The 18,428-nt window shown below is 36.1% G+C and overlaps 1 protein-coding gene across 2 annotated transcripts in view; it reads right to left on the bottom strand.

The window, feature by feature from the left end:
- Positions 1–18,428, bottom strand: part of itgb2 (integrin, beta 2) — a 46,329-nt gene that overhangs the window by 17,720 nt on the left and 10,181 nt on the right. The window contains exons 1-5 of one of the 2 annotated variants that reach the window (XM_052148120.1): positions 8,320–8,438; positions 4,600–4,657; positions 3,060–3,151; positions 2,150–2,345; positions 1,338–1,508 (exon numbers count right to left, since the gene is read on the bottom strand). In XM_052148120.1, the coding sequence (XP_052004080.1) occupies positions 1,338–1,508; positions 2,150–2,345; positions 3,060–3,151; positions 4,600–4,654 (514 nt within the window). In that variant the 5' untranslated portion in view covers positions 4,655–4,657; positions 8,320–8,438. Of the gene's footprint in view, positions 1–1,337; positions 1,509–2,149; positions 2,346–3,059; positions 3,152–4,599; positions 4,658–8,319; positions 8,439–18,428 lie in introns of those variants that run through there. The other variant, XM_052148121.1, reaches the window with a different exon arrangement.

Here is an 18,428-nt window from a genome sequence, read left to right on the forward strand (position 1 = left end):
GTAATAACTTGTAGCTGTTACTAATGTTTGGAATTGTGTGAATGCTTGAACCTGCATTACTTTGATTTCACAATGCATGTGAACTGATCTGAGAGCGCTGCCATCAGATCAGCGAATCACCGGTTTGATCTGAATCACACACAGGCCATGTTTATCTTTCTTTTAATCACAGCCTTATGTGGATTAATAATCACATATGACCATGTAACGTAGTTCAATTGAAAGGAGGATTCGAGAACCGGCTTAACGATTTAAATAATATTTTAATAATAAACTTAAACAAAAGACGACAACAACACACACACATGACGGACATGTCCGTAAACTATCTCTCTCTTGTCGCACCACCGTCTGCCATCGATCTTTATCCCTTTCGGAGGCTTAATTAACCTGATAAGGGACCAGGTGTGTATAATCGCAACCCGGCCCCGCCCTCCACCCTGCCACAGGCCAATTCGCCATTTTGATGTTATTTTGATTAATTGTGTAGTCCTGAAGGATCGTGAAATTGGTCTACTGATGCACTCTATGTGAAACTTCTATGTAAAAGGACTTTTTAATCATTGTTATATTCACAATGTTGGCCATTTTTCATATTCTGCAATATTAATCATGATTATATTGTGAATAATAAATATATCGCCCAGCCCTAGGGCCAGTATGTCACAATGATAATTCATAGTGAATTATCAACAGAACTATTCATAACATTTTATTTGTTCAGTTCAAATAAATACTGTATTAGCATTTCACAATTACCGTAAATTGAATGCAATTTTACAGTGTGGGACACTTAACATGAAACTGCAGCCTATAAATTACAGAATAGTGGAAAGGGCTAAGGGCTGTCACTATCAATTATTTTGGTACTCGAGTAATCTAACAATTCATTTGACGATTAATCGAATAATTGTGTGTCAAGAGGAAAAATACATTTTAGACTCCCAAACATGACTTTTGCAAATAGAAAAGATTAGAATAGAAAAACGGGGTGCTCAGCAAGAGATGACATTGCCCCCACAGTGCCCCCCCCCCCCCCGAACATGAAGTCAGTCTGGGATTATATGAAGAGACAGAAGCAATTGAGTCAGCTGAAATAGATAGAAGAATTAGGGTGAATTATCCAAGAAGCTTGGAACATCCTATCTGCCAACAACCAAGAAAAACTGTGTCCAGGTGTAACTAGGATAGGAAAGGCAAAGGTGGTCACAGCAAATATCGATTTAGCTTTTTTATTTTTAATTGACAAATGAAAACTTTTGCAACATTTTTCACAAGTGCTTAAAACGTTTGCACAGTACTGAATATGTATATATTATATATTTACATAAACTCACCTATTCTGGCATTTCTTGTGAATTTAGTAAGCTCATCAAGTAAATCTTTGCCCAGCCTTTTCACATTCTCCAAATCATCTTTCATAGAGTAGGAGAGATCCATCAGGTAGTAAAGATCCACAGGATAACCTTCTGCCCTTTTAAAATCAAAGTCAAAAGTGTGGGGCATTCCTGAGAAAAGAAAAACATATTAAGAAAAAATGTATATATATTTTTAGAACCACGTTTAATAGAAAAATAAAAACTTGCAAATGTATGCGATTTTCCGAAGTATGAATCCACTTGTGAAAATATTTATATTTTGCATTTTTCTAATTTAATCGTTTATATTTATTTAAAAAAAAAAATTATCAGCATAACAGTTTCAGAGAAAATAAAACTAAACCTCTCAAAAAACTTTCTGCATTTTTACATTTTCCAAAAAAAATTGTTTAGTATCTTTTTTTTAATTAATCTGAATTATGGGGACATTAGAAAGGTCCTCATAAACCATATATATAGCATGATACCCTTGTAATTACCAGTTTGTAACCTAAAAAAAAATATCCTCTTAAACCACCCAAACCCGGCCACTCACACACACACACACGTACATACACACCCGTACACACACACACACGCTACTTTTACTCATTTCGACCACACATATCCTGGACTGAAAACCTTTAAGGCCTACAAAAAACGCACTTTATTACCACATACTTTTGAAAACTATGAGGTTAGGAAACTGACAACAACATTTTCAAATGAAAACAGATTAGTGTGAATGTGGCTTAAGTGTATTGTAAATAAGCCCAAAGAATAGAACATACCTGGTCTGAGATTCAGTTTTATTTCTTGTGGTTGGATTTGCACTGGGATTTCAATGTTTGCATTCAAAGGCTTGTTTTCTATTGCTACAAAGTTATTCGGAGGATTTTCTATATCTGTAGATGCACACCCTTTTTCTTTAAGCACAGCAACAGTGTCACAACGCACAGCTTCCTGCTCCCCAGTCTTGGTGAAATTCTGTGGTTTAAATTAAACAGAGAACAGGATGTGAAGGAGAGCTTGACACTTTCTTTAGTTCAAATAACTGAGAATTAGACTGATCAATGTTGGACTCTCAGACCATAGACTGCCCAAAATCCTTTTACTGACTGGAAAGCACTTGTGAAAATCACAAGTTTTAATAAGATTTCACAACAAAAATTCAACTTAGAGAAGTCAAGTTTGTAGCAGTTGACCAGGAAACAAAATTGTGCTTAAAAGGCACCAAGCATAGCTATTATATTACTGGATTTACCAAAGTTTGTCAGCTTCTGATTCTTGAAAGATATTCATAGTTTTATTTGAGGTGCTTAGTGAGAAAACAATATATTTAAAAAAAACAGGAACTTATATGTATATGTTTGGTATCACTGGTCCTAAACAGCATGTAAAAAAACCAACAAAAATTGTGTTCACTTTAAATGTCAGTTAGAAGGTCTCTTCGTGTCTAAGTAGGCAGTTCGTGGCCAGAATGAGCTGCAAAGTGGATCAAACTTTATGCTGCAAGTCAAAAAAGTCTGTCTAGGCAAGTCGATGAATCAAAACAGTTGTATTACATGAGAGCTCAGTTCAGGCAATTCTTTCTCATTTTTGAACTCCATTTAAATTGTGTTGCATATTTACCCCACTACTGAGATACTAACATCTGCACCATTGTCAAGAGAATCTACCAATCTTTAAAACAGGGCTTACCACATGTTTACACCAGGCACAGCCAGGCCCGGACTTGATGCAGTCTCCACACGTGTTTACTGAAGCTTTTAAGCATTGCTCCTGAGTGTAGACTACAACAAACAGTTTAAACTTCAGTTCCATCTTTAAACAATCGTTTCATGATTCACCATACTGAATTTTTGCTCAGTAACATTTAATGCATTTTTTGTCAATTTTAAATAATAATAAAAAAGCACAGTACAAACTGCATACATTTGTGAGACACAGGCTCAATTCCAGAACCTAGTGGGCTGCCTATGTTGCCAGTATTTTAAGACATATACTGTATATAATGATATGGGATGCAAAGGCTGTTTCAAAAGTAAGGCATCTTTCTCCATTATTATGTTGATATAAAGAGTTCAGTCTAATAAACTCTAATAAAATAGTTACGAATATTTTACCCAATATTTGTGTACTTTCATGCTTATGAGTAGGCCCAGATGTAATCCGCGTGTGTCAAAAACTCGACATTGCGACATATGTCTTTAATTAAAATTCTACACATTTTCCACCATTTGCATGATTGTTTATTACATATTTTGGCTGATTTCATGATGTTTTCAGCTACCAATAAGAGTGTAGTACTCTCAGCTAAATTTGATATATTTTACTATATTTAAATCCCTGCTGCAGAATTCCACAAATCTGACCTTAAATTTAGAGCATATAATGTGAAAAAAGTCCACAGATTCCATCTGGGCCTGCTTATGAGTAACATGCTGTTTGCTCTGCTCTTGCATCAGCATAAGCTCTACTCAAATTCAATTGGGAGTCAAGTCTCTTGTGCATTTCATGTGAGAAGTACTATTTGAGGTCTCTTACATGCCACACTGGCGGAACCTTTTGGAGAACCTTTGAGCACCCTTTAAAGGAGCCTCAAATATCCCATTTATGCACTTGAGAAAATACAAGATATTTCAAGAGCCTCAAAGTCTTTCTCTTATGACGGGGTTACTGAAACAACCATTGACAGTGCTTAGATGTCTTTCTAGTTCTTGGAGAGATACAGTAAGAGCAAGTGTCTCAAGCAAATTTATTTCCCTAATAATATCACTTTATATTACAAATCCTTGTCTGATTAGTTGGCCATGGGTGCATGGCTCTCATTTAAGCTTTCATGTAGCTTAGAAGACACCTGTCTATGTAGGCTGTAGATAGCAATGCAGCTCACTAGGTTTTGGAACAGAGTAACAGTTCAGTGTCCACTAATTGCAGGGTTGGTGGTTCGATTCCCGGCCCACAAGACTCCACACGCGGAGTGTCCTTGGGCAAGACACCAAACACCAAGTTGCTCCCAATGGCAGGCTAGCACCTTGCATGGCAGCTCAGCTGCCATTGGTGTGTGAGTGTGTGTGAATGGGTGAATGAGATGCAGTGTAAAGCACTTTGAAAACCGTTAAGGTTAAAAAGGTGCTATATAAGTGCAGACCATTTACCATTTCTCTGACTGAGGTCTGATATAATCTTGAAAACGTAAAATGCAGTTCAAGAACATCTGCACAAAGTGTATACTTACCATGTCTTCCCACCAACAACAAGAGAAGGCCCCTCAGACACAGTGACTGAAGCATATCCTAATGTAAAACAGCATTTGTTATTATCAATTTTACCAAACACAGTATATCTAAATCCAGAAATTGTACAAGTCCCTCACCGAAAAGAGAGGAAATTAACTTGCTGTATTAAAACTGAGATGGGAATCTACATTTAAATACGTTGTATATTACATCACTTCTGATCAGTTTTGCAACAGTTATGCAACAGTTTTGAAAGGCATTGCACGGAAGAAGTAGCAACTTGAAAAACTGCAAATGTTTTTAGCAGATGTCAATGTGGGTGATACATTTCAGAGATGGGAGTGGCTGCTATTCTGTATGTGGTCATTGCTGCATGAATTGGACATTTATAGCTTCATCGTGCTTCTACCCCTTCACCTGGTAAAACTCACCATAACATGAAGGTTACTTTAGCCCACTCAGAAAGCTAAATTTTTTTTCAAGTGGTTTTTATATTAAACACAAACAAAAATAGGAGGAAGGCTAAAAGCTACACACAATTCTTTTTTTACATTTTTGAGTAAAATGTACTTTGCAATACTCTGTTTCTGGTTTAATGGCGATAGAAACAAGATTCAGACTTCAGACTTTACAAAACAAGACACCAAATATAACAATATATTTCAAAATCGACAATAAAAATGGGTACATCAACTTGAAAACAAAAACCATGCTCCCTAATATTATAAGTATGCTGGGAACAACTTTGAAAAGTTAAGTAAAATTATCTTATTATATTTACCTGTGAAATTTACACTAATTAGCAAATAAATATGACAAGGCTTTCTACTTTATGATTGATGCATGATGACACGTTGTAAAGATAACAAACAATAATAAATAATATTTACTTGAAGCTAGAGAATGAATATTTCCATATGTGAATTGAGTATACATGTTGAATTTACTTAATATTTTCAAGTTCACGCTTAAACTAACTGATTAAATGTAGAAAGTACTTAATATTTTCTGCTATTTTCACTTTACCACAAAAATTTTTTTTGTGTATATTTACACCTTAGTTTACACAGCGAGATGTAAGTGGTCAGCAATACGTAATTTTACGGACTGTAAAAATGCTTACAGCAAAAAGAAAAAAAAAGTTTCATCCTAATAGAATAGTTCGCTCCAAAACAAAAATAAACATTTTGTCACCATTTACTTACCCCTATGTTGTTCCAACACTGTTTTATATTCTTTGTGCCATGAAACACAAAAGATTTTAGGCAGAAGGTTTGAGCTTATTTTTTCAGTGCTAAAAAGTTTAAAGTGATCTAAAGGCCCTGATTTACTAAGACCTTAACTAAGTGGTAATTTGCTTGGCAATCTTATCAAATCGCCTGTACTCGTTGTGGTTGAATTGCAGGTATTTTACTAAGTAAAACTGCGCAAATAGATGCACAGGCAAATATGTTGGACACGCCCTCCAAAAAGAGGCTTTTGCGTGTGCTAATTGCACCAAATCCACACTGACTTACAGTACGGCTCTCACTAAATAAAAACATAATTTTATTCAAGCTAATATGGCATTTATTCATAAATATATTTACTAATAGGATAATAAAATCCCTGCTATTTAGCAAGTGTAAGTGTAGTTGATAAGATTAATTTACAAAGAAGAAAATGCAATATGTTCACGTTTAGCCATCACACCAATGATTTACACTAAAACGATATCTGAATTTCAAACCGCAAATATCGTGACCATGTTTAAGTTGCGCTCGAGAGAGACACAGAGGCTGCCAGCACATGTTGCTCATTTTATGGGAGCCAAACACACTTTTTCGGAGTACTGGTGTGTACCGGCCAGACCACAAGCGAGCACTGGGTAGAACCACCACTTAAAATATTTTGACAGTTAAATACAAATGGTGGCAGAATCTCCCAAATAGGTTGTGGTTTTCCAGAAGAGGGCATGGTAATTCCAAAAGTGGCACGTGCTAACTCCAAAAGGGGGGAAACCTGGCGGTTTGGAGCTCCTGTCCCTATTTGGAGCTCTGTTTGCAGCTATACTCTTCTCAGCATTTAGCTCGCTGGTGGGTACGCAGATCGATTTTGGTCTCGAGGACCGAGGCTATTGGCTCGCACTGGCCCGATAATGGAAAAGCAGCTAATGACAGGATGATGCACAGCTCGATTCAAATTAATACCTGCATTTTTTTTATTCATATTAATTTGCTCTTGCAATTTATGAAATGACTTTCAGGCTCGATAAACCCCTTTGCAAGTGCAATTTGATGTATTTGCATCGACATTTGCCTTTATTATGCGCATTTGAAGGCATGCCTCTAAATTGTATATTAATTTTGCATGCAAAAATTGTCAATACGTGCTATTTTACACATCTTAAAGATGCAATACTTAGAAGACTACTGTACGTTAGTAGATCAGCTCAGACATTTTTTGAGTGCGCTATCAAGTTGCACATGTTTGTATACATGTAAACCTGTTGTAAATCAGGGCACAAGTCTTTTGAAGTAATACAAAAGTGTTTTGTGAGGAAACGAAAAAATGTTATTCGCTGATAATCTTCCCCTCTGTCATAGCACTCAAATATCATTTGTGGTAAATTTCTAAATGTGTGTCGCGATGACACGTGAACATGAGAGCAAAGAGTGATTGGCTTCAATGACTTTAAACATTTTTGAATTGAACACAAGCCAAATGGTTCTTGTGAGCTCTGGTGGAGGGGAAGACTATCAGTGAACGTTGACATGAGCTTTGGTCCATTTCTCACACAAAGTTAATGTATGACTGCAGAAGACTTTTGTGGTCATAGGCATCATTTACTGGTAGGACATTTCTTGACCATGTTTTTATTTTTAGTGCCGAGTGGTTTCTGCAATGCTTATCAGTTGCAGAAAGTGACAATGCTCTCTCACATTGACTGCTTTGTCAGACACACACTCTACTTATCTATTGCTATCTACAGCTCATGATCCGTTCCAGAGAAATCTTCAAATAAAATGCAAACCCTGAAACCCTTGTACTCAAAGTGAAAACTTCATCAGTCAACCGATTAGTTAAACTTAATATTATAATTCGGATTTATATATTTATCCACCAAACTACTAAATCCTCGCATGACAGTGGCAGATGTAGGAATAAAGTTATCTAATTAAGTATGTACATAGCTGATCTCAATACATAACATTAAACGATTTATTTATCAAAACAGAGAAAGATCATTTAAAAATTATTTGGGCATAATCTAAATTTACAAATAAACAAAGTGAGCCCTTACGGTGCTTTTCTGTCCTTTTTGGAGTTTTGCACTGGCAGTATAAAACTTTCCACTTTTGTTGTTAGGAACGACATTAGGGTAAGTAAATGTTTGCAAAAAAAAAAAAGTAGTTATTTTGACGATTGTCGTTACGCAAGTTCTCCAAATCCTTTAGAAAAATTAACTTTACTAATTTTACACACAAAAAAATATTTTAAGTTTAATGATTTTTATACTGGCTAAAGAGGTTACATAGGCTATTTTATACACAGTAAATCAACATCACAGATATGAATATTATTCTGATTCATCTTTGATAATAGTATGGGTCCATTAGGGAACACAGTGCTATGCAGACAGGCAAGATATAACTGTTCTCAAAATCGAGTCACTTTAATAAAAGAAACTACTCTAGTCATAATTTTTCACATAATTTGTTAAAGTTTAACAAACTTACCTTTGTTAAAATACAGCAGCTTAGAAAAATACTACTATCATGAGAAGGTATGAGAATTTTTTTGGTTTCCTGAAACAGAACACAGTTGCTTTACAGAATAGAAGTTAGCAAACTGTAGTACACATGACAGGAAGAGAGAGAGGAAGTAGAGTGAAGTAAGTCCTGTGAAAAATATGGGTGTGGGTTAAGCCATGCAAACCCAAAACCACCACCATATGTATTGTAGTCTTCCAGTGTTTGTACCTCAAAATGATTTCCAGGCCTAAATCTAGACTAGACTAATCTTAATATTTTGACATTTTTGGAAGTTTTACAATAGATATTCATTCGGCACCACAAATAAGATCCTTTCATTTCTTTATTTGATTAGTAGACTTCTTAAAGGAAAAAGTTCACCCCTTAAAATAAACCCCTGACCCTGTAGAGCCAGGCCTGAATAAACGTATCATTAAAGTTTCCAATATGTCATATGGTATATTCCAAGTATTTTAAAGTCATATTATAGCTTTATATGATGAACCGACTGATATTTGTCATTATTTTCTGAAAATGTCCCCCTCCACCATGGCCCTCAAATATAAAAAAAAGGTGTTTTTGTTTGTTTGTTTGATTAGTTTTTTTGGTCGTTTATAAAGCTTGAAATTAAAAAACACCATCCACTTTCTTTGTATGGATAATAGCGGAAAAATATCACCTATTGTATTCCACGAATTTGGAATGATATGTAGGTGAGGGTGAACACTGTTTGTTGTGCCACACTTAAAATGGCATGATATAATGAAATATTCATGAAGAATAATATTAGTGCATTTGAATAGGTGTTTTTCATTTCTAATGTAGGCTAATGCAAGATACACAACAGTAATTAAACTGAATGCTGCTCACAAAACAATTCCTGTGAAGTTCACACCTCTGACCTAAACAAAACGAACACTAAAAACTTAACAGGAACATTAAGTGTGTTTTGAAAAACGTAGAAAATTACAAAATTATAAAGTAGGCACTTGCTATGTATACGTGGTGAATTGAAAAAAAAAATATGTTTCTGAAGAAGGAAGTAACAGCAACAAAGAAGGAACTAGCTTGTCTTGTTCTTGTCTAAATATACTATATATAAGAGATGGGTGAAGGGCTAACACGACATTTTCTGTAAAATTCTAGATTTGTTCAAATGTTTTGATTAAACCACACAAGGGTGATCAAACTATGTGTGTCAACACAGTGTGAATTTTCCCCTATTCGTTTTCTCTATGAGGATATTAATTTATTCTTAAATAAAGCGAAGCCTTGAACCACAGATTGAAATAAATAAATAATTACAAAATTTTGACAGAAATACAAAACTGTCTTAAATATGTCACATTGACATGTTTAATTATTATTCCTTTTTTTTTTGTATCTGACAAACCGGCTGCATTCTGCACGTTGAGTTTCATGAACTCTTGACACTTTAAACAACACATTTGCCACAGACTTTATCTTAAGTGAGATTTGCACACATGATGAGTCTCATGCAAGAATCTGTTAGCAGATCGGAAGGATGGACCTCAAATTAATTATCAATTTTTTGTTGAAGGGTGATGGATCCTTATATAGCAAACAAACTACGGTATACATTTACTGCATTTCTCAAAAGTCCCAATGAGTCATAGTTAACACCCACGCAGACTATTACTGCTTCTGTCTAAATCAATGATCCTTCACAACAGTTGCTCTTACTAAACATTGTGGGAGTCATTTTCTCTTAATCATTTTTTCTTAATCATTTTCTCTTAGTTTAGTGACCCAAATTCCTCATTTTCAGTTCTGCATTATTTTTTTTTGGGGGCGATAGGACGAGGGTGGCGCAAACTTTATCTTTTGTACTGTTCATGAACCAAGCAATTTTTTTGTCAAAAAATGTGTCATTTCCCTTGGTAATTATTTTTGTCCAAAGTGAAATGTCATCACAGACTACTGATGTCGGTCTAGAGGCCATTCTTTCTCTTGAGTGATGAGGGGACTCAGAATCGACTCTTGTGATTGCTTCTTACAAATGGAAAAACGGATAGGATTAACTGATGGCTAACGGACTACAAAAGGACTGCAATGATTATTCAAGAAATTATGATAATTTAACAATTAGTGCTTTTTGTACTGTTTAACATTTTGTTGATCGAGAAAATAAACAAAGTCCGAACGCATGGGCATTACTAGACCCTTTTTAGGAGGGCTTTAGCCCCCCTAAATTTCATCTCAGCCCCCCTGAAAATCTGCATCTTTGCAATCAGCATGCAAGTGTTTTAAACTAGTGATGGGCACTTTCGAAGCATTGCTTCATGAAGCTTCGAAACCTTTATGAACATGTCATGCCTCTGAGCGAACTTGACGCTCACGGAGTCAACTCTCGATTCCCAATGTCTCAGAATTGAAGAAATGTGTTTGTTTGTTTTATTACAAGAAAAATGATAATTATTTGCTTGTTTCTATTTGAAGCGGTAAATTAGAAACAGTTCACGACACAACCAGGACAAGGTTCGGCAGTCTCATACTGTATATTTTACTCTTATCGTTAGTTTGACTGCTGTTTTGGAACGATATCTTACATCTTGTCCTACGATCCTAATCCTGTGATTAGAAGTTACTTTTATTGATGGCAGGTGTGATAGGTGTGTGTGTGATAGGTGTGTGTGTGTGTGTGGGTGAGAAATAGATCAGTATTTAAGTCCTTTTTTACTATAAATCTCCACCTTTGATCAGTAAGTGACAATGTGCACAAATAATGCGAATCGACAAAAAAAAAAAAAAAAGAAAGCAAGAACAATGTGGAAGTGAAATTGGAAGTGTGGTAAGATATATACATGACACAACCAATGTCAGTGTTCAGCAGACTCATTTTGTATATTTTACTCTTATCTTCAGTTCTACTGCTGTTTTGGAATGATATCTTTAGCTTGTCTTGTTGCTAGCTATTTAACAAGGAATACAATTTTGAGATGGCAATGTATATATCGAAATATTGTGTTTTGTAACTGTGGAAGGACACTGTACAGAATAGTGTCATCTTGAAAAATGGCAGACAAAGGTGAAACTCACCATAACATGACAGCCGCACAGAAAGCAATATTTACACTCTGATTTCTACAAAGAAATCCCTGAGAGCACACGTACATCACCGATACGTCTATTTAATGTGTGTGTTTGCATATGGAATATGTATTTTTTAGGCTGTTTGTTCACCTGCCAGTAGCGGATCCTGGCATAGGCGATTTAGGCAGGCGCCTAGGGTGGCAACGCTCACTGGGGTGGCACGGCAGGGTACCTGATCGATCACCCCTGCCCTGAGCTTGCAAGATCAAGATGGGAGAGAGGTGCCCCAAATCATGCAAAGCATGTATCGCATTCTTAATGCATTCTTACATTCTGAACAGACATAAGATAACTATAATCATTAGTATAGGTACACCGTGGCACAGGATCGATTCATTGGTCTTGAGAAAATAAGAATCAACCATGTGATTACTGGGCAGATTTGATAGTCATTGATGATTTTGCATTAATGAAAACTAGGAGAGGAGGATTACATTTGAAATTAGAAAATATATGTAATAGCACAAGCAGCAATCTGTATGTATTCTGCCATTTTCTTTATTTGTGTGTGTGTGTGTGTGTGTGTGTGTGTGTGTGTGTGTGTGTGTGTGTGTGTGTGTGTGTGTGTGTGTGTGTGTGTGTGTGAGCGTGTATTTATCACTTTGTGGGGACCAAATGTCCCCATAAGGATAGTAAAACCCGAAATGTTTGACCTTGTGGGGACATTTTGTCGGTCCCCATGAGGAAAACAGCTTATAAATCATACTAAATTATGTTTTTTGAAAATGTCAAAATGCAGAAAGTTTTCTGTGAGGGTTAGGTTTAGGGGTAGGGTTAGGTTTAGGGGATAGAATATAAAGTTTGTACAGTATAAAAACCATTATGTCTATGGAAAGTCCCCATAAAACATGGAAACACAACATGTGTGTGTGTGTGTGTGTGTGTGTGTGTGTGTGTGTCTAGTTACTTCATTTCTATATTCATTGTTTAGTTTTATTGTCTCATTATTTACTCACCCTCATGCCATTACAGAAACATGGCTTTCTTTCTTTTGCAGAATGCAAATTAATATTTTTAGAAGAATATTTCAGCTCTGTACAATGCATACAATGCAAGTTGGCCAGATTCTTGAAGCTCCAAAAAAGCACATAAAGGCAGCATAAAGGTAATCCATAAGGCTCCAGTGGTTAAATCTATGTCTTAAGAAGTAATATGAAAGGTGTGTATAAATCTCCACTTACACTTTCAGATCAGAAAGTGAAAATAAACAGACATCACATGTGACTTTAAGATGTGAATGTGGAGATATAAAGTTAAAAAAATACTTAAATATTTATCTGTTTCTCACCCACACCTATTATGTCGCTTCTGAAGATATGGATTTAACCACTGGAGTCTTATGGACTACATTTATTCTGCTTTAATGTGATTTTTTATGGCTTCAAAGTTCTAACCAACATTTACTTTCATTGTATGGACCTACAAAGCTGAGATATTCTTCTAAAAATGTATTCATTTGTGTTCAGCAGAAGAAAGAAAGTCATACACATCTGGGATGTCATAATGTCGATTAAATGATGATAGAATTTAGATTTTTCCGCCACGTCGGATCTCACCTAGGGCTCACCTAGGGCATCAAGTAAGCCAGAACTGCCACTGTCATCTGCAATATAGACATTTCCTCTCGGATGTCAGCAGAACACTCAGTACAAGCCTTTGAGACGTATATGATTTAGAATGTTTGTAAATCTAATCTTTAATCAGATTTTATAAAGACATTTAGGAAATGCAGTGCTTTCCAGATGAAACACTCTTAAACATGTGAGTGTGGGTGAGAAATAGATCAAAATTTAAATACTTTTTTACTATAAATCTCCTCCTTTTGAAATAATACGCCAAAAAAAAGAGATGAAGAAGACTATGGAAGTGAAAGTGGAGATTTATAGTAAAAAAGGACTTAAATGTTGATCTGTTTCTCACTGAAAAAAAAAAAACCATTTGTTGGTTTGACTTAATTCAATTGTGAACATTGGTTTCACACAATCAAAATGAGTTTCCTCAAATTGAAATTAAAATTTAGGCTCTACTCAAATATTTTGTGTAGCTAAACATAATTGAATTGTGTTTCCCTTACTTAAATGTAATCTGTTCAAATAACTGCAGAGATCTTGGCAGATTGCTGTTAGCTTTATCGTATATGATCTTTTTTATATTGTTTGACAAGTATGATGCAGCTTGGGGTTTATAGATCCCAGGTCAGTGACTTGGGATAATTCCACAGTATTTACTTCATGAGAATATGTGCAATACACATTGAAAGTTCAATGGTAGGGAACCAGTCGTCGAGTTAACCATTAGCTCCACTCTTTTCCACAATTGTAACCTCCATAAACATCCAACAGGACAGAAACCCCTCTAAATCCCAACATAACATAATATTAAACATTATCAAGTCTCCTTCTTGTCTCATTTTGCATAAAATACTTAATTTAACAATTACAATTAATAATTAATTACACTTAATTTCAAATTTACTCTCTCAATTAGTCCCATGCAAAGTATGCTGGGAAATGTAAGCACAGCGTTGTTCTAGCGCGAAGACTAGCAGCTTTACAGCATCGAACCATTAGCTGGGTAATTCCTAGCCAATCAAATATAAGCCTGCTAAATAAGTCTGCTCACAATCTATCACATTGCCATTTCAGTGTGCTAACACGGCAACCTCCACCACCCCACCACCACCAGTTGAGTCCCGACCTGTTCGGGGGTAGGCTCCTCGACCCTGCCTCATATTTCAGGATATGACTTCTTCGGACCGCCAGATGGGCCCTATGCCAAAGAGTGACATTACTTTCCTTTTTATATTCATCAAATAAATGTCATCTTAAATTTCACTCAAGTCTGTGAGTCTTCCTGAAAAAAATTTAAATTTCTTCCTCGGTTTCAGTAATAGATTGATGTAACAAATATTATTCACATAGTCTCAACACAATTGGATTAAATAAGATGGATGGATTGTACACAATTAAATGAAACTGACACCAAATGCTAAAGAATTGTGTTTATACTCTTTTAATTAATTTAATTGAGCAAGGCATAAAAATCACTGCAAGAACACTATCCGTTAGAAGTCTGAATCCATATGAACATTTCATAGCAATATAATCATATTTATTTTTAATGACTGTGTTGAATTTCACTTGAACACAATATACTTAAAGTATGTTTTCATCTCAAACATATATGTATGAAGTTAATTTTAAGTGTACTGGTTTAGTAATTTCAATAGAGATGGTTTCCCTATTTTTCAGTGCACACCTATTATAACGCTTCTGAAGACATGGAATTAACCACTTTACATTTACATTTATTCATTTGGCAGACGCTTTTATCCAAAGTGACTTACAAAAGAGGAAAACATAAGCGAATCATCTTAAGGAGACAGTGGTACGAAAAATGCCATACTACAAAGTTTCACTATCATCAGAATAGTATACAAAACAGATTTAAGTGCAACAAGAATTGTAAATAATGTTTTTTTTTTGTTTTTTTTTAGTGACTGGTTAACCCCTTCAGACCTGAATTATGTTTCCAGTTTCTGAAAAATATAAAAGTACATTTTCCCAGCTCATGAGGCTTCTATAAATGAGACCAAATACAAATATTACAAATTTCAGCACTCTTTCATTGTAATTTATTTTGTCCATTTCAATGGACGTCAGGTCAAAACAGGGGTACTTCAAAAAAATGTACCAACATGAAATAAAATAATAAACATAACAATTGTTGGTCTATACTTTAAGCTTATAACATATTAACTTTTCAAATTTAATATAACATTTCAACTTTCATTTTGAGGTTTTTGTTTTACAGATTGCACATATGTTTATTCATAACAAAATAAACCTGCGAATCAATCAATGCAGTCACGTTAGAGTCATTTCCTTTGTGCATCTTTGAAACAATTTCTCTGTGACACAAAGCAGTAGTGCACCTTGCACTTATCACAGAAGATGTGTATTTTCCCAGAACAACCTTCCAATTTGAATCTTGTTGCTTCTTTTTTTGTATCATAATTTGGCAGGTGGTCAACCATGTCTTTTTGGACTTCAAGAACTGGCCGCCATTCCCTTGCCCCTCTCTTTTGCCCAGCTTCATCATGTGGAGTTTGAGAGGAAGGCCTACTGGCTGCGTTAGAATTGCTTGGCCTCCCTCGTTTTTTTTAACCCTGTGGCTTCCCAGAATGCACAAGCACTTCGGCCACATTTATTTTGAATTCAAGGAGATCCATGATTTTCTGTGGCTGAGTTCCTTTGTATTCATTGTCCCTGCAATACTCAAGCCAGCTTTTCACTAGAGCAAAATCAAAAGCATGAGTAATCATGCGCAGTGGCCATTTGCGGGAGTTGAAAAAAACGATCTCGAGACATGGTTTCCTTGAAAATTCCAATATTGATACTGGAGGACCACTCTTGGAAGACCAAGAACTCCCATTGCCATAAGTAGACCAACAACAATTTCAATCTCAGAAGCTGAGGCATGTTTATACCCCCTGACTCCTTTTTGTTCTGCATATACACTCACCTAAAGTATTATTAGGAACACCATACTAATACTGTGTTTGACCCCCTTTCGCCTTCAGAACTGCCTTAATTCTACGTGGCATTGATTCAACAAGGTGCTTAAAGCATTATTTAGAAATGTTTGCCCATATTGATAGGATAGCATCTTGCAGTTGATGGAGATTTGTGGGATGCACATCCAGGGCACGAAGCTCCCGTTCCACCACATCCCAAAGATGCTCTATTGGGTTGAGATCTGGTGACTGTGGGGACCATTTTAGTACAGTGAACTCATTGTCATGTTCAAGAAACCAATTTGAAATGATTCGAGCTTTGTGACATGGTGCATTATCCTGCTGGAAGTAGCCATCAGAGGATGGGTACATGGTGGCCATAAAGGGATGGACATGGTCAGAAACAATGCTCAGGTAGGCCGTGGCATTTAAACGATGCCCAATTGGCACTAAGGTGCCTAAAGTGTGCCAATTGGGCATCGTTAAACATCATCAAACAAGAAAACATCACCAACACCATAACACCACCACCACCAGCCTGCACAGTGGTAACAAGGCATGATGGATCCATGTTCTCATTCTGTTTATGCCAAATTCTGACTCTACCATCTGAATGTCTCAACAGAAATCAGACTATCAGACCAGGCAACATTTTTCCAGTCTTCAACTGTCCAATTTTGGTGCACTCTTGCAAATTGTAGCCTCTTTTTCCTATTTGTAGTGGAGATGAGTGGTACCCGGTGGGGTCTTCTGCTGTTGTAGCCCATCCGCCTCAAGGTTGTGCGTGTTGTGGCTTCACATACCTCGGTTGTAACGAGTGGTTATTTCGGGCAAAGTTGCTCTTCTATCAGCTTGAAACAGTCCGCCCATTCTCCTCTGACCTCTAGCATCAACAAGGCATTTTCGCCCACAGGACTGCCGCATACTGGATGTTTTTCCCTTTTCACACCATTCTTTGTAAACCCTAGAAATGGTTGTCCGTGAAAATCCCAGTAACTAAGCAGATTGTGAAATACTCAGACCGGCCCGTCTGGCACCAACAACCATGCCACGCTCAAAATTGCTTAAATCACCTTTCTTTCCCATTCTGACATTCAGTTTGGAGTTCAGGAGATTGTCTTGACCAGGACCACACCCCTAAATGCATTGAAGCAACTGCCATGTGATTGGTTGATTAGATAATTGCATTAATGAGAAATTGAACAGGTGTTCCTAATAATCCTTTAGATGAGTGTATGTTGGTCATTGTGCTCATCAGCTCAAACATCTGACTTGGAACATACTGCTTGAAGTAGCCGTGTGGTGTTAGTGGCTCAGGGGGGTCAGTGGTGGGACTTTCCCACGTTGTTTCTACTGGGGTAAAGCGGGTGTGACAACGCAACTGAATATCACTCTTTGTCAAGTCAAGTGGTTCAAAATCACATTGTGTGATGTTAGTAAAGGATCATCACCAAGTACTGGTTCTACATCTGCCTCATGCTCATAATCTTCTCTGTCTTCTTGATTCTGACTTTCCTCTGCCTCAATCTCAATTTCTTCCCCTACTACTGGTAGTGGCTCATCTCTGTCCTCCCCTGAAATTATTACCAAAAACTGTCCCTTACAAACAACTTCATACAAGTTTTATATTGTAATTTATTTACAATATAAAACCTATAAAAATATTAATGTCTTAACTAACTAACTATCCCTTATTTTCATTCTACACTTTTTTGGTGCATCATCTGCATTTCCATCTCCATCTTCCTCATCACTCCACATAAAGTCAACATCTGAGATATTTCCATCAGCTATATGTTCAAGCACTTCAAGAACTGTATATTCTGCATTATTAAATAGTTAAAAAAATTTCAAAAATGTATTAGTACTATGATATAGATTTTTTTTTATATAAGAAATTTCAATCAGCATTACTGGACATGTGCTTTCAGAAACAGGTGTTTGAACCCACTGTACATTCTAATGGACAGACACATTTGAAAAAATCCTGATTTAAAACTTGCAATTCTACAAATGATTTTTAACTTTAATTAATAAGTTCAATCCTTCTATTTTACAGACAAACTATGAAATACTGGCAAACATATAAAAAAATTTAAATAAAACCATAGAAAATGTTGCTTACTTCTGTGTTTGGATAGAATTGCTGCCATGCTTCTCTTCAATGTAGTGGTATTTTTTTTAATTACCACATGCAGAGATTTACTGCAATTTGATTGGATGACAAATGTCCAATCTCATGGACTGCAGGCTTTAAACTAGGTGAAATGCTCCAGAACTGAAAAAAAAGGGCTGACATGTGATGTCCATTGTAATGGACGAAGGGTCCGAATGGGTTAAGTGCTCTTGGAAAAGATGTGTTTTTAGCCGTTTTTTGAAGATAGAGAGTGAGTCAGCTTCACAGATTGAGTTGGGAAGGTCATTCTACCAACGTGGTACGATGAAACTGAAAGTCCCTTTAATT

Source organism: Xyrauchen texanus, chromosome 18 (genome assembly GCF_025860055.1).
Source record: "Xyrauchen texanus isolate HMW12.3.18 chromosome 18, RBS_HiC_50CHRs, whole genome shotgun sequence".
In the NCBI taxonomy this organism is placed as follows: Eukaryota; Metazoa; Chordata; class Actinopteri; order Cypriniformes; family Catostomidae; genus Xyrauchen; species Xyrauchen texanus.